At 49.7% G+C, this 16,301-nt stretch overlaps 2 gene segments (V, D, J or C); both read left to right on the top strand.

The window, feature by feature from the left end:
* The window catches only part of LOC119618181 (immunoglobulin lambda-1 light chain-like), a 384,505-nt gene that overhangs the window by 46,071 nt on the left and 322,133 nt on the right, over positions 1–16,301 (top strand).
* LOC140709133 (immunoglobulin lambda variable 2-14-like) lies at positions 179–1,937 on the top strand. The segment is given in 2 exon segments: positions 179–276; positions 394–1,937. Coding segments are annotated over 2 exon segments (594 nt in total).

Below are 16,301 nucleotides of genomic sequence, written 5' to 3'. Positions count from 1 at the left end.
CTGCCATCAGAATAGACAAACAAGGACTTTAGTCTCCTCAGCTGAACCCCACTGTCCAGGGAAGCAAAAGCCTCTGAACTCAGGCCCAGGTGAGGGTGGGGTGAGGAGAGCTCAGGGGGCGGATTTGCATGGAGGCCCCGCCCTCCTCTGAGGCAGAGGAGATAACACAGGGCTGGGGGCAGGCCCAGTACTGGGATCTCAGGAGGCAGCGCTCTCAGGACGTCTCCACCATGGCCCGGGCTCTGCTCCTCCTCACCCTCCTCACTCAGGGCACAGGTGACACCTCCAGGGAAGGGGCTTCTGGGTCCTCTGGGCTGATGCTTGGTCTCCTGCTCCTCAGGCTCACCTGGGCCCAGCACTGACTCACTGGAGTGTGTTTCTCCCTCTTTCCAGGATCCTGGGCTCAGTCTGCCCCGACTCAGCCTCGCTCAGTGTCTGGGTCTCCTGGACAGTCGGTCACCATCTCCTGCACTGGAACCAGCAGTGACATCGGTGGTTATAACTATGTCTCCTGGTACCAGCAGCACCCAGGCACAGCCCCCAAACTCATGATTTATGGTGTCAGTAATCGGCCCTCAGGGGTCTCTGATCGCTTCTCTGGCTCCAAGTCTGGCAACACGGCCTCCCTGACCATCTCTGGGCTCCAGGCTGAGGACGAGGCTGATTATTACTGCAGCTCATATGCAGGCAGCAACACTTTCCACAGTGGTCCAAGTTCATGGGGAACTGAGACCAAAACCTGCCCTGGGCTCTCAGGCTTCCTCCTTGCTCTGAAGATGCTTCCTCACCCTGTGCAAGGGGCTTCCTGCAATACGGCCTTGAGAATTCTTCTCTCTCAGCTCCTCTCCTTTCCCACCATGAAGTCCAAAAGGAAACCTGCCCTGTGGTTTCTCATCCAGGACAGGGACAGCTTCCTAACGTTTGTGTGCTATGGTCCCTGAATATGCAACTCTTCCTAGCTCTTCAAATGCAGGGACAGTGACAAGGAGCTGCCTGATTGATGGAGTCACTGCTTTTCTCAGGAATGTCTCCACCCTAAATGCTTCACCATCTCCCACACTGTGGGTAGAATTTTAGCCAACTACATTCTAATGGTTATCGCCACAAACTTGATCTTAAATAACAGTGCAGCGAACATCCGTATGCAGCCTCCTTTGAGTTCCTGTGTGAATATGACCATAGGGTTCATTTCTGAAAGTGAAATTGTGGGTCAGAAAAATGTGTGCTAGTAATTTTCACCCACTGTTGTCAGATTCCCCTCCAGAGGGATTCTACCAATTTACAATGCCAGCCGGAATTACTTGTTCAGAGTACACTGTTGAAAGTGTAAATTTTTGCCAACTTATCAAACAGAAAAATGTTATCTGGTTACAGTTTTATTTTTGAGTTTCCTGTTTTGCTTAATATTGTGCCTTTTCACAAATAGTTCAGTACTCTTCATTTTTTAGGATTTGGTAAACTTTTTAAAAATTATCAGATAAGAAGAATTTTAGTCTTTGTGGCCTTACACGGTGGCTCATGCCTGTAATCCCAGCTCTTTGGAAGGCTAAGATGGGTGAATCACTTGATCCCAGGAGTTTGAGATTAGCCTGGGCCGCAGATGAATGAACCCTCATCTCACTTAAATTAAAGAAAAAAAAAAAAGCTTTAAAAAAGTCTTTGGGCCGGGCGCGGTGGCTCAAGCCTGTAATCCCAGCACTTTGGGAGGCCGAGACGGGCGGATCACGAGGTCAGGAGATCGAGACCATCCTGGCTAACATGGTGAAACCCCATCTCTACTAAAAACTACAAAAAACTAGCTGGGCGAGGTGGCGGGCGCCTGTAGTCCCAGGTACTAGGGAGGCTGAGGCAGGAGAATGGCGTAAACCCAGGAAGCGGAGCTTGCAGTGAGCTGAGATCTGGCCACTGCACTCCAGCCTGGGCCACAAAGCGAGACTCCGTCTCAAAAAAAAAAAAAAAAAAAAAAAAAGTCTTTGTGGGCCGGGCGCGGTGGCTCACGCCTGTAATCCCAGCACTTTGGGAGGCCGAGGCGGGCGGATCACAAGGTCAGGAGATTGAGACCATGGTGAAACCCCGTCTCTACTAAAAAATAGAAAAAAATTAACCGGGCGCAGTGGCGGGCGCCTGTAGTCCCAGCTACTCGGGAGGCTGAGGCAGGAGAATGGCGTGAACCCGGGAGGCGGAGCTTGCAGTGAGCCGAGATTGCGCCACTGCACTCCAGCCTGGGCGACAGAGCGAGACTCCGTCTCAAAAAAAAAAAAAAAAAAAAGTCTTTGTGGCCCAAGGATCAACTTTGGGGATACTCCATATGGACTTACAGCACCATTTACAATGTAAACATTTAAAATGATAACAACTACTGTCAACAGCAGAACTAATTTGACTCCATTGGAAAAAAACAAAAATAAAAACAAAAACAAAAAAAAACACTAAAAGATTCCAATTCTGTATTTCCAAATGTTCTAATGGTCAGAGACCACTTCCTTGACAAGTGGTGAGTACGGGGAACTGATAGGATAGGTAGCATTTACGCAGGTTTTGGGTGAAGAATAGGGATATACACAGGAAAGCTTTCAAAGAGAAAAACACATGGCGGTTGGAACACAGAACAGAACATAATATGTCTGAGAAATAAGACTTATTGGAGCTGAGTGAGAACAAAAAAAAAAAATGGCATAAGCCATGTATTTCTCTTTGGATATCTCATTAAAATATTTTCTCCTCCTCAACACACCACCCATGTGAATTGTAAAAATGCCCATTTTTAATTTTTTTTTTTTTTTTTTTTTTTTTTTTTGCATATCATGATGGGGTCAAGCACGTGAATCAAACTCAGTTTGATGAGTCCAGGCCTCTTAAGCACCAGACCCAGGTGGCCTCGGAAGGACTTTGGGACACAAGGGCTTGTTGTCAAAAGTAGAGGAAGTGAGATTTTTCATTGTGGCTTAGAGCAGAGATTCTAGTGGACATACAAGCCCCTGAGGGGTCTGGTTAAGATGCAGATGCAGCCTCAGCAGTTCTGGATGTGGCCCCAAATTCTCTGTGTCCAGCAACTCCCAGGTGAGGCTGATGCTGCTGGTCCTCCAAGGATCACACTTTGAGTGGCTTAGCTCTTATTCACCTACCTCACTCAAGCCACAGGGGAGACTCACACAAGGAGAGCACATTTTGAGAAGCACAGGTCACTTCTCACTCCTCCCCTTGTGTCTTAGATCCTTTTCTGTTATTATAAAGAAGTACCCAAGATTGGGTAATTTATAGAGAAAATAAAAGGTTTCTTTGGCTCACAGTTCCAATGGCTGTAAAGTTCAAGGTGTGGCACCTGCTCTTGCTGAAGACCTCAGGCAATTTCCAGTCATGGCGAAAGGTGAAAGGGAGCCAGTGTGTGCTGAGGTCAATGGGGGGAGAGGAAGCAAGAGAGAAGGGGAAGATGCCAGACTCTTTTAAATAACTAGCTCTTGTGGAAACAATGGGAATTCACTCACCCCAAGTGAGGGCATTAAACTATTCATGAGAGATCCACTCCCATTACCCTAAAAGCTCCCATTAGTTCCCACCTCCAACACTGGGGATCCAACTTCAACATAAGATTTAGAGGAGACAAAGATCAAAGCCATAGCACCCTGAGGTTTGGCCACGCACTTGCTCATCTCCACATTTGTCCCTCTCCTCAGGACTGGGGTCCTGACTGCTCTGACTCAGTCTCCCTCCACTTCATGGACACCTGGCAGTCAGTCATCATCTGTTTTGCTGAATCTGCGGCAACATTGGGGGTAATAATTTTGTCTCCTGGTTCCACCAGAAACAGAGTAGAGCCCCACACAGCCGAGGTGTGGGGTCAAAGATTAAAACTAAGACAAAAAACTGATTCTCAGGCTTCAAGTCTGATAAGTGAGCTTCTTTGAGACTCCCTGGGATCCCAGCAGTGAGACTGATCATTATTGCTGTCCCACACATCCCAAGCAATGAGGAAGTAAGACCAAAACCTTCCTAAGATTCCTGACTTGTGTCCTGACACCAGGCTGTGATTCCCGTCATTCCTTCAAGATTGTTCAAATAAGCAGTGACAATCACTTCCATATGAGATATGAGAAGAAAAAGAATTCGACATGAACCAAACCCACGAAGCCCACACTGAAGCCTGTCGAGTTCTCTGCAATCCAGTGAGATGGAGGGAGCATTTTCATGGGAACTTTTGGGAATATGATGGGAACCAGCCTTGGCTATGGGTTCCAGAGATAAAACTCCAGGATGTCTCCCCCTGGCCTCAGCCCATCACCTGCTACCTCTCCTTACTCTTTGCACAGATGCTGCCCCAGGCTAAGCCCCCACAGGACCCTAAGCCTAGTCCTTACCCTGAGCTCAGCCCAGGTGATGCTTCAGGAGATGGGATCCTGAGAATGAGTCCCAAAGCCTCCGTAACCTGAATCCTCTGTGGTCTCCTAAAGACTCAGCTACCCCCAGGAGAGTTGGCCATGAGACACCTGTCCCCACCTTCTCAGGAGACAGTGGAGCAGGCAACAGTGCAGAGAGAACCAGCAGGAGCCAGGCCAGGCCCTGCATCCAAAGCAGCCCCCACTCTCCACAGATTCTCCAGCTCTAGCCTGCGTACAGCCCCCACATTCTGCAGACTGAAGGGGGCTTCTCAGGATGCCCAGGCCATGATGGGAGATGGAAGTGTGTCCATGGGACACAGCCATGCTGCCTGCCTGGCCCTCACGCCCCCTCCCTCCTTACCCTGGTTAAGCTCCACCTCAGAGGGCCCAGGTTCAGAATTCAGGACACCTGGGTCAGCTCCTGGATTTGCCCCCACTGCTCTCTGTTCTCCTGAGCCACTTAGTCTCTTTTGGCCTCAGTGTGACCTGCTGTGAAGTGAGGAGGCTTATACTGAAGTGAAGAAGCTCTTTTCTTCATTCGAAATTACAAGATAGAAAAACAATGAGTCATGTGAATTAAAGCCTGCTGTGGGGATGTCATTTAATGGGCTCCAATGGGCTTCAGCCATGGAACTTCTTGTCTTTCCTCTGCAGGGTTCCAAGAAAGGGACTCAAAAGAGCTTTCCTTCTGTATGATGCCAACTACGTTCCCGAACTGAGTATAAGCAGCAGAGTCCCAGTTTCATCAGCAAGACAGACCAGGCTAAAGTAGAAATCCTCCCGGCACAAGCTCTGAGAGGTGTGAAATTAAATAAAGATAAATATGAAATTAATAAGCCGACGATGGTGATGTTAGCTCATAACTAAGCTGCAGAACCAGAAACATCAGGTGATGGCAGTGAGTCATAGCTGCTCTTACTGGGTGGGAGGTGCACCACTTTGCTTCCTTAGTGCATAGAAGGCCTGGGTCCCTGTAGGATGGCATGCACGTCTCTCTGGACTTCCAAAGTATTGCAGAAGAGCTTCAGTTGACTCTCTAATTAGTCCTGACCGAACAAACCCATTAGAGGAGAGCATTTCAACCCTGAGACACTTTTATAGCAATTTCACCTGCCCCACCCCACTGCACTGCAGGTGTGACCTCTCTGTACTGGGCTGAGCAGGGCAGATTGGGTCACACTGGCACAGAATGGAGCTGGACTCTCTGGTCCTCAACTTCTGAGGCGACCGGTGCTGTTGGGTCACCTGGAAGGAAAAAATCTCCTGGGCTGAGTCTCCTCCACCAGCTGGGGGCAGCAGAACTGCAGCCAGGAGCAGTCAGGAGAGAGGCTGGGGCCGCCCAGCTGGGGCAAAGAAGAAGGCCAGCCTGGGGTTCAACAAGTGTCCAAGAATCGGTCTTCAGACTGAAAGTGAAGACAGTTCATCCTATCCCCTCGGGCTGCAGTGACCATGTTCCGAGGGTCAGACTCACACGGTGTCAGCTCAGAATACTGACGGAAGCCTGGCACAGTGAAGGCCTCACCTGGGAAATGCACCTGGAGGAGGCTGAACCCAGGTATCAACTTGGGCAGCTTCCTCAGGAAGGGGATTCCCTGGGAGACGTCCCGAGGTCGAGGTGCTCTAGGAGGGTACACAGTGTGAGGTGATGGGGCTCCCAGGGCCCGAGTTCTTCACCCAGGATGGCTGCCTGAACCTCCTGCCACTCTCAGGGCCTCGTCCCTCACTGTCCAGCGGCATCCTTGGGAGCTGAGCCCTCTATCTTGGGCACTTCCAGATACACCCTCCCTACCCTCCCTCTGCCTCTCCTTACTAATCCAGGCAGACTATGAGTCAAGGGCAGGGCCTGTACTCAGGGGAGTCTCAGGTGGGTGGGGTGAGGCATTTGGGGCCCTGGTCCCTGCATGAGGCGTCACCAGCCTCATTGAGGAGACACTCTCCAGAGGGATGGGGCTTCTCACCTGCCTCAGGCCTCAGCTCTGACCCAAGACCTGTCCATGCCACAGGTCAAAAACTAATTGTCAATCTCGAGCAGATTGTCCTGACTGTTTCTGCAGAACTGGACATCTCCTCCCAGCACCAGGAAGTCCCAAGCAAGGCCAGGTCTAGGAAGGCAAGTAGGAGTGTAACATACATGACAGAATTGGACAAGACAAAGTGGTTTTGCTGCAGTTCTGCTGGGACACATCCTGGTGAAGTCTCTCAGAACTCATTCAGGTGCCTGCAACAGAAAGCCCACAGAACAGGACAGCAGGATGAAGGCTGTGCTCCCTTTTTACCTGTGCACAAAACAGTGCCATGTGTATGCATGTGTGTAAATGCATATGCCTGTGTGTTGATGTGTGTGCCTGTGTGTAAATGCATATGCTTGTGTCTGAGTGTGTGTGCTTGTGTGTACATGTGCTTGCTGGTGTTGCCAAGGAATGCCTCAAGTATCAAATGTCCCAAATTCAAAACTTTTCTATTTTCCTCACTTACCTCCTCCCTCAGATGTGCTTCTGGGTTCAATGAGTTCGTGGGGGCAGGGCCCAGAAACAGGCAAGGCACAGGCCATAGTCAGTGCTGAGTAAGGGTCATTAACTGTTGTTATGCTCATATAGAACCTTCCTCAGGGTGGGCCACATATACACCCGGGTCTGGTCCTGACAAAGCAGCAGAAGGGGGACTGAGACACAACAATGGCCAGGGCCCTGGCAACACGGAGACACCTTCCCACCCTGTGAGCTTCACAGACAACCATGGGTATGGGATTCTTGTAGTTCCTTTGAGTTTGTTCAAATAATCCCTCCCCTATGAGATATGAGAAGAATAATCCCACACGAACCAAACCCGTGACTCCCACACTGGAGCCTCCGAGCTCTCTCCAGTCCAGCGTGATGGAGGGAGCATTTTCGTGGGTACCTTTGAGAGTGTGGAGAAGGCCTGAGGAAAATGGCCTCAGCTATGGGTTTCAGATACAAAGCTCTGGGACATTTCCCCATAGCCTGAGCCCCTCACCTGTCACCTTTCCTCACTCTGCACAGATGCTGCTCCCGGATAAGTCCCCACAGGGCCCTAAGCCCAGGTGATGCTTCAGGAGATGGTTCTCTGAGAATGAGTCCCAAAGTCTCCTCAACCCACAGGTTCTGTGGTCTCCTACAGACTCAGCAGCCCCCAGGAGAGGTGGGCATGAGACACCTGTCCACCACCTTCTCAGGAGAGACTGGAGCAGGCAAAAGTGCAGAGAGAACCAGCAGGTGCCAGGCCAGGTCCTACACCCAAAACAGCCCTCAATCCCCACTGATGCTCCAGTTCTAACCTGGGGTACAGCCCCCACCTTCCGCAGGCTGAAGTGGGCTTCTCAGGATGGCCAGACCATGACGGGGAATGGCAGTGTGCTTGTGAGACACAGTCCTGCTGCCTGCCTCGCCCTCATGCCCCTTCCTCCCCACCCTGGTCAAGCTCTGCCCCCAAGGTCCCAAGTTCAGAACTCAGGACACCTGTGTCAACTCCTGGACTTGCCACCACTGCTCTCTCTTCTCCTCAGCCAGTTAGTCTCTTGGGACCTGAGTATCACTTCCTGTGAATTGGGGAAGCTTATACTGAACTTAAAAATCTTTTTTCTTAATTCAAAATTACATGACAGAAAAGCAACAAAAGGCATATTAGTTAAAGTCTGATGAGGGGGTATCCTTGAATGGGCTCCAATGGGCCTCAGACGTGGAACCTCTCATCATTCCTCTGCAGGAATCCCAAGAAAGGTGGTCAAAAAGTGCCTGTTTTCTGTATGGTGGGAACAGCGGTCCCCATCTGAGAATAAGCAGGAGAATCCCAGTTTTGTCAGGAAGACAGATCAGGCTAGTGAAGAAATCCTCCTGGCACAAACTCTAAGAGGTGTGGAATGAAATAAACAAACATGAAACTAATCATGCCAACGATGATGATGTTAGTTTACAACTAAGCTGCAGTGCCAGAAACATGGGGTGATCGCAGTGAACCACAGCTGCTCTTATTAGGTGGGAGGTGCACCCGTTTGCTTCCTAAGTGTATAGGAAATCTGAATCGTTGAAGATATGGCATACATCTATCTCTGGACGTTGAAAGCTTTGCAGAAGAGCTTCGGTTGCCTCACTCTAATTAGTCCTGACAACCAAACCACTGTTGTAGGGCATTTCAAACCTGGGACATCATTATAGCAATTCCACTTACCCCACCTCCCTGCAAGTGTATGTGACCTCTCTGTGCCAAGCAAGGCAGATGGGGTCACGCTGACGCAGAATGAGGCTGGACTCCCTGGTCCACAGCCTCTGAGGTGACAGGTGCTACACCTCACCTGGAGGGAAGCTGCTGGTGTGAGTCACATCCACCAGCAGGGGGTAGCAGAGCAGCATCCAGGAGCAACCAGGAGACAGGCTGGGGCTGCCCAGGTGGAACCTAAGAGGGAGGCCAGCCTGGGGTTCAACAGATGTCGGAGAATCAGTCCTCAGCCCGGAAGTCGGGACAGTGCACCGTACCCCCTCGGGCTGCAGTAACCACGTTCTGAGAGTTAAGCACACAAATCGTCACCCCAAGACACTGGCAGGAGGCCAGGCACAGTTAGAATTTTGCCTGGGAAATGCCGCTGGAGGAGTCTGGGCCCAGGGGTCAGCCTGGGCAGCTCCCACAAGGATGTGATCCCTGGGAGATGTCCAGAGGTCCAGGTGCTCTGGAAGGGGCAAAGTTTGAAGGGATGGGGCTCCCAGAGCCCAAGTCCTTCACCCAGGATGACTGCCTGAGCCTCCTGCCACTCTCAGGGCCTCATCCCTCCCTGTCCAGCAGTGCCCTGGGGAGCTGAACCCTCTGTCCTGGGCACTTCCAGAGACAAGCGACCCCTCCTCCCTCTGCCTCTCCTTCCAGCTCCAGGTGGACTCTGACTCAGGGGGCAGCTCCTGTGCTCAGGGGAGTCTCAGGTGGGTGGGGTGGGGCGATCAGGGCTCTGGTCTCTGCATGGGGCATCCCCAACCTCCTTGAGAAGACACTTTCCAGAGGAAAGGCGATTCTCACCTGCCCCAGTCCACAGCTCTCACCACAGGGCTGTCCTTTATCAGTGACAGGATCTGCATGGCTGGAGGAACTACTGAACACACACCTGGAGCTCATGTCCTGTGCAGAGACCATGACCCGGAGACCCTCAGAGAGACCATGGGGCCAAAAATTAGATTTTCAGTACAGTGTGATTATCTGGTTCTTTTCGCAAGTTTACATAAAACGTTGATGAGAAAAAGTGAATAAATAAAGGAAGAGCTGAGGATCGCAATTGCTGGTCCACTGCGGGGTTGGGGGATACCACGGAAAGAGCAGCAGCACGTGTCAAATGAGACTAGGGATTGGGATGCATCCACAATGTGTGTGTTCGCTCAAATGACAAAACTCTTCCAACGGTAATGATTAATAAGTGTCCTAAGGACACAGTACATCATGTACATAAAATTACCAGGATGGGACCAAGAGATTCTGGGGCATCCGGAGCGGAGATGAAAGAGGAGAAAGATGACGCATCTTTGGTGCACTTGCTGCTGAGTCAGGTGTCATCAATGATCTCTCAGCAGGGCCCAGCTCAGCCCCAAGCCAGGCTCCTGGAAGGTCCACAGCCTTGCTCAATGCAGCCTAGGACAGACCACATGACACAGAGGTTTGAGACAGCGACCATGTTGTCAATACCCAGGCAGGTGACTGTGATCACGGGCCTTGGAGGCCAAAGCTGATTTTCTGACTAGAGAAGCAGATGAAGGAATTTGGGGACTCACTCCTTCTTTCTTAGTTTCTTGTGCTGCCCCAGAGCTGGCTTGAGGGATATCCCACCATGAGGAGTCCTACAGAAGTAAATTTGCATAAACACCAAGGATGCACTGCTCCAGTGGAACTGAGAGGAAATAAGAGAGGACTGGGGAGCCCAGCTGTGCTGCAGGCTCAGGAGGCAGAGCTCTGGGTGTCTCACCATGGCCTGGACCACACTCCTGCTCCCGCTCCTCACCCTCTACACAGGTGCTGCCCCCAGGCCCTGCCCCAGGCTCAGCCCTCTTAGACCTCTGAGCTTGTCCTGCCCTGAACCCTGAGCTCAGCCCAGGCAGAGCCCCAGGGTGACACCACTGGAATGGGTTTATTATCTTCAAGCCCCCTCTCTTGTCCTCTCCTGCAGACTCTGTTGCCTCCTATGAGCTGACACAGCCACCCTCGGTGTCAGTGTCCCCAGGACAGACAGCCAGGATCACCTGCTCTGGAGATGTACTGAAGGAAAATTATGCCGACTGGTACCAGCAGAAGCCCGGCCAGGCCCCTGTGCTGCTGATATATGAAGATAGTAAGTGACCCTCTGGAATCCCTGAGCGATTCTCTGGGTCCACCTCAGGGGACACGACCACCCTGACCATCAGCAGCACCCTGAGCGAAGACAAGGCTGACTATTACTGTTTTTCTGGGGATGAGAACAATCCCACAGTGACACAGGCAGATGGAGAAGTGAGACACAAACCCCTTTTTCATCTGTGTCATGTTATTCCTCCAGCACCAGGAAAACTGTGGACCAAGCCATGAGCAGGTCTGGCCAAGTTCTACTGGATCTGAGACCTCCAGGCCATCCTTTTGTCCAGCCAACCAGGTTGGCTCTGGAGAGGGTGGATCAGGAGTGGATTCAGGGCTGCTATAATCAGAATTTATGGTGTTTTTAGGCCTTTTGAGTGATTTGGGGAAATAAGAACTGGATGGAAGATGAGAGAGATGTAGAGAACCATCACTTGACCTTAGATTTCCACATGATGGTGATTGGGTCACTTCTTCCAAACAGCCTACATCAGTCCCCAAAGCTGTCCACCTCAGCTCAACACCTGAGGTTCCAGGCTTCCATGGCAGCCTGGGAACTTGAACAAGAAAAGCAGAGGAGGGGACACTGTGGGATCAGCCTCAATACCCTTTTCTGAGCTCACCCACCCTCAACTGCTGGGAGCTTCTAGGAGCTCAGAACTGTGCCCTCACTGGGAAGTGCTATTAGTTCCAGAAAACTTCCTTCCTCATATTTAGGCCCAGTTTTGAGAGTTTTGATTTGATGACTGCGTGAGCCAAGAACCCAAGGCCCTGCCTTAATACAGGATGACACTGAAAGGTCTTCCAGCTCCAGACTTTCCATCGTGGATGCCTGAGGCCTCCGCTGCAACCCTGCTGTGGGTCAGGGTCTCCTTCTGCGGGTGATGCCTCCCTCACTCCTTCCAGATCTTCTGTGCATGCACATCCTTATCTCAGAGTCTACTTCCAGGGAACCCAAACTAAGATGGCCAGTTGTCACCAAAATGAACTACCATAGACCTGAGGTGGAAACACCAGCAAATTTACCAAATTTCCATTGTGAGCATCCAAATGCCCATTTACATCTGAGTGTTCCTTGTCTTCTTAGAAAATGAAAATGAAGCCTGACATACAAGGTTCTAGGAATCCTGAAGGAGAGGTGGAGTCTGATCCTCCTGCAAGGAATCCACTGAAAGTGGAGAACCCTCACCACATGCAGAGATCAGAGATGCACCCACAGAGGCAGCTGTAGGATGGACGCTGCCCACCTCCACCCTACACATCCTGTACAAACAATCATGCTTTCACCCCTCCTTCAGCTTATCAAAGTTGACACTTACGAAGCCAGCACAGGTCACCCTTGTTAATCGGACTCCTTCAAACCTCCATCAACCACATAATCCCAACATAAAGAATCTCCCCAAAATAACAATGGTAACAGTAGCTATGAAAATGTCTATAAAATATCTCATAAATAATTTTAGATTGTGTTCATGTGTAAAATTATTTTTCACACTGTGTTAAATACAGTATATTATTGAAACTGATTTACCTTTTTATGTCTAATATGGTGACTAGACAGTAGGATTCGCAAGAGACTCACATCATGTTATGATTGTACAATGCTGGTCTCATCTTACCCTTAACATGACAGGTGCTGTGGAGTAACCTGCTTCAGCCCCATCTCCACCCGTAAGACATATGTGTGAAGCCAGGGAGAGGCACTGGTGGAAGAGAAATGAGAACACGAATGTAGACCAGCTGTTTATGCAGGTGACTGAGTCCTGGAGCCCTGACCCTGCTCTGTCCTAGATGTGTCACGTCTATCTCACCAGAGATCACTGCTGGCCTGTCTGAGCTCACAGATGGGGGGATCTGGCAGTTCTGGCAACATGGTCGTTTGATGTCCAGTGTTATCCTGTCTTTCCCAGGGCCCAGTAAGACAAAAAGAGCTGTTTTTAGAAAGGGAAGTAATGCTCTACTGCACATGACATGACCTTCTTCCAAAACCCCAGGAGTCTACATTGGGATTCTCCAGTGGGGTTTGCCATGTGCAGGAGGTTTCAGTTCCCACAGTAGAGTCAGCTGGATTCTCAGGCCCCAACAGCAGGATACTCACAACCCTGCCTGCACCTGCTGCAGAGCCTCAGTGCTCTGGGCCTGGAAAACAATGGGTGATATTTATGGCTCCTCATATATGGGTTGGAGCCCCTTCCCAGAGTGTAAAATATGCTACCACTCGACCTTTATAGACCTTGTGTCTTTCTTCCTGGGGGGAGGTGAAGGATAGAATAACACGTTCTTTATTTTATAGGAGAGTCTCAGCTGCTCCAGACATCTAAACTCCCAATTTCAGCTAATATGGAGGAGGAAGCATCTTAGTTTATTTCCCACTCTCAAAAGTGCATGGATCTCCCAAAACCTTCCAATAGGCCGAGCCCATCATGTACATGTGAGATTCAACTCTGATGTCCAGATGGTCTGAACTCCCATAATGATATCATGACAGGGAAGGTAGAGCTAATGATGCTCGGCAGAAAAAGTGTGAATGTATACGGTTGTCCATCCCACATGAATGCACACTGATTCTGATCCTAGTCTCTGAGGGGAATAGACAAGACCTCAGTATCTGCTTCCATGGTGTAACTGTGCACCTGCAGCCATAGCATTCTGTTCCAGGAGATCCCCATCTGGCACAGATACTGCAAATGCCACTGTTGCCTGTCTGGATCTGTACAAATCCAAATTCATCTTCCAGGATCCTTCAACTATTGTAGAGATCAGTTCAGTAAACTGAAAATGAGGACCCCAGAAGTAATCACACGTACTGTCAGAGAGGAGAGAGCTGTTTCAGAGGCCACAGTCCTGTTGAAATTCCTCTGCTCCTTGGGAAGAAACAGCCCAGAAAAGGCCCCAGGGACTGCGTCTCATCTGGGTTCCCGGATGAGGAACACCTGCTACTGTACTGAGATTTTGCAGAAGCTGGGGTTGAAGTGCTAACACCGTCTTTGGTTCATCCTTGGGATTTTCTTTTTATCACAGACTCGTCATTTTGTCCACAATGTCCAAAGTTTCTAAAGTAGCTGCCTAATAGATACAGAGGTTTTGTGCGCACTGATGAAAAAGCTCTGATGTTGGATAGTAGTGATGTTTGCACAAAACTTTTACTGGGCTAACTGCCACTTAATTACACACTTAAAAACGAATAAAAGGATGAAACATTTTGTTACGTTTATTTTACCATAATAAAAATATTGCATACTCTGGAAGCAAGGTAATACTAGTTTAATTTTGAAAGCATAGAACTGTTAAAAAGGGAAGAATTATGTACTAAGCACCATTTTCTCTGTCCTGTATGCTACAATTCAACTGTCCGTCTCTCTCACTCTTTCTTTGATTAACAGTGATCTCCTGTCTGGTCCAAAGTCACACATTTCCAGTTTTCCAGGAATGTCTATTGAAGCTGTTATTTTGTTGCCAGGGAGAATCCTCAAACTTCATGTTCATATTTGATGGTCAGGTGTCTTCAGGCAGCATTTCTAAACCAGGATCCTTTGTCAAGTCTTGTGAAGAGTTTTGTAAAAAGTACCCCCCGTGATGACAGGGTTCACTGTTGGCAGCAGGACTGTTTCCACACAGTAGGGCTAAGCTGGGTGTGCTGTGGAGCCGTGCACAGTGTGCCCACGGGGCAGATTCTGTGCTGCTCACTGTGAATGATCCCTGTGCTTGGGAGGACCGTGTCCCCTGCTGAGTCTACATCCAAATTTGATTCTCAAGAAAAAAGTCATTCATAGCTGTTGGACCCTCAGTCACATAGAAGGATAGACGGTGGCTGAGGACACCTTATCTCTGATGTGCATAAGAGGATTAGATTTGCTGGTGGAACAGGAAGATGAAGAAACCTGTGGCTCTAAACATGGAATTTCCAGCTCTCAGTCTCTGCTGTCCATGCTCCCTCAGCTGTATGTTCCTGGGAGATGTGGACCACGTGGGTTAGAGGTGAAGGGGATTGGGAAGCTTTCATGGTCTCTCTCACCGTCTCCCTTGCTTGTCTAACACACTCTTCTACACCTACTTTATTGGAGCTTTTGCTCTACAAACATGCCTGACCTCTAAATTACAGACTTTTGAAAGTGCAGATGGATGCAGGAACTCATCCCTCTGGAGACCTTTCCACCACTTGAAGCAGTGAACACGCCTCTGCAAGGCTCCGAATTTCAAGAGACAGGATTTTGGGATTTCAAAGAAAACTCAATCTTTGGATGTACCACGACACAAGAGGGAAGCTTCACACATTTCCCTGCTGCTTGGGCCTCAGTGAGGACTGACTCAGCCAGTGTCAGGCTCCTGGAGACCGTCTGGGAGATTTGCACTAGGAAACCCTTTTCAGCACAACCTGGGGCAGGTAAGGGGCCGTTGCTCTGTTATTCTGCTCCCTGATAATTTTGCATCCAGAGAAGAATAAGGACCTGTGAGTCCAGGAGGTTCAAAGCCCACAGACAAGGTCCATTCTTTCTCCCATGACAGCCCGAACTCTGCATTTCCCCCAGAAAAGAGCATCTTCCCAGCAGGAAGAACCAGGAGCAAAAAGGGAGCTTCTCAGAGCGGTGAGTGGGACAGAAGCCACCTTGGTCACTGGGAAGCAAACTTGCTCAGCTCATATCTTACCTGGAATGACTCAGTCACACTTGTGCAAGGTCACCTGCGTGTGACCATCATCTATTTGCCCCATGAGAAAATACCTTGTGTGGCTCTTGGGTAAAATCATACCATAGGTGACATTTTTCTGCCTACTGCTTCAACCGATGTTTCTCCTGATACACTTTAGGACACCTGCATAAGGTAAGCATGTCAGGTTTGAGACGTATTGAACAGGAAAAGCAGAGCCTTCCCAAATCAATGCTCATGGCTTGTATTTGTGCCCATACCTCATGGAAATGGGAAAAATGGAAAAGAAAATGATACTCTGCTCAAAAAAGCACCGAGAAATACTATTGTATTAATATATCTACAACTCATTAATTGACATAATAAAATACTAACATAGATAGATCATTTCTATAGGGGATCCCTAATCCTTAAACATTATGTTAAAAATGTGTCAGGTAAAAGGCCTATGTTTGTTTAAAATCTGGAGTAACGTCCTTTGAGTCTTCTAATGATCCAATGAGGGCAGGGAGCCGGCTGCCCACCCAGGCCCTGACTGACTCCACGTCCAGGTAGAGCTGCACTCCCCACAGGCAGCTGGAGGAACTGACGAGGGGAAGCTATTTGCATCAGGACCTCAAAAATTTGGCTCAGGATTTTCCCATGTCCCCTTCCCAAGTTCAGGCGGGTCCCAGGACACTCAGAAGAGCTCATCACTGTGGGTCTAGGACTTCCTTGGTCCTGCTCTTCTTTCTTCCTTCCCCAGTGGCCTTGACTTTGTCACTCCCTCTCACAGGCCCTTCCTTTCCTTGTCAAGTGCACTCCCTGAATTCTCTGCTTCTGGGTCAGCAAAGTTCTAAAACTTCAGGGAAAGCAGGGCTGAGTGACCCAGTGGGGCCCCAGAAAGCTGGCCCAGACCCAGACACACAGGCAGCAGGGGGGGGTCCCCACAGGGCTGACTGGTGGGCATCAGGGGTACAGGGG

The sequence above is a fragment of the Chlorocebus sabaeus genome, chromosome 19 (assembly GCF_047675955.1).
Source record: "Chlorocebus sabaeus isolate Y175 chromosome 19, mChlSab1.0.hap1, whole genome shotgun sequence".
NCBI lineage: Eukaryota > Metazoa > Chordata > Mammalia > Primates > Cercopithecidae > Chlorocebus > Chlorocebus sabaeus.
This window is presented reverse-complemented; position numbering and strand designations above follow the sequence as displayed.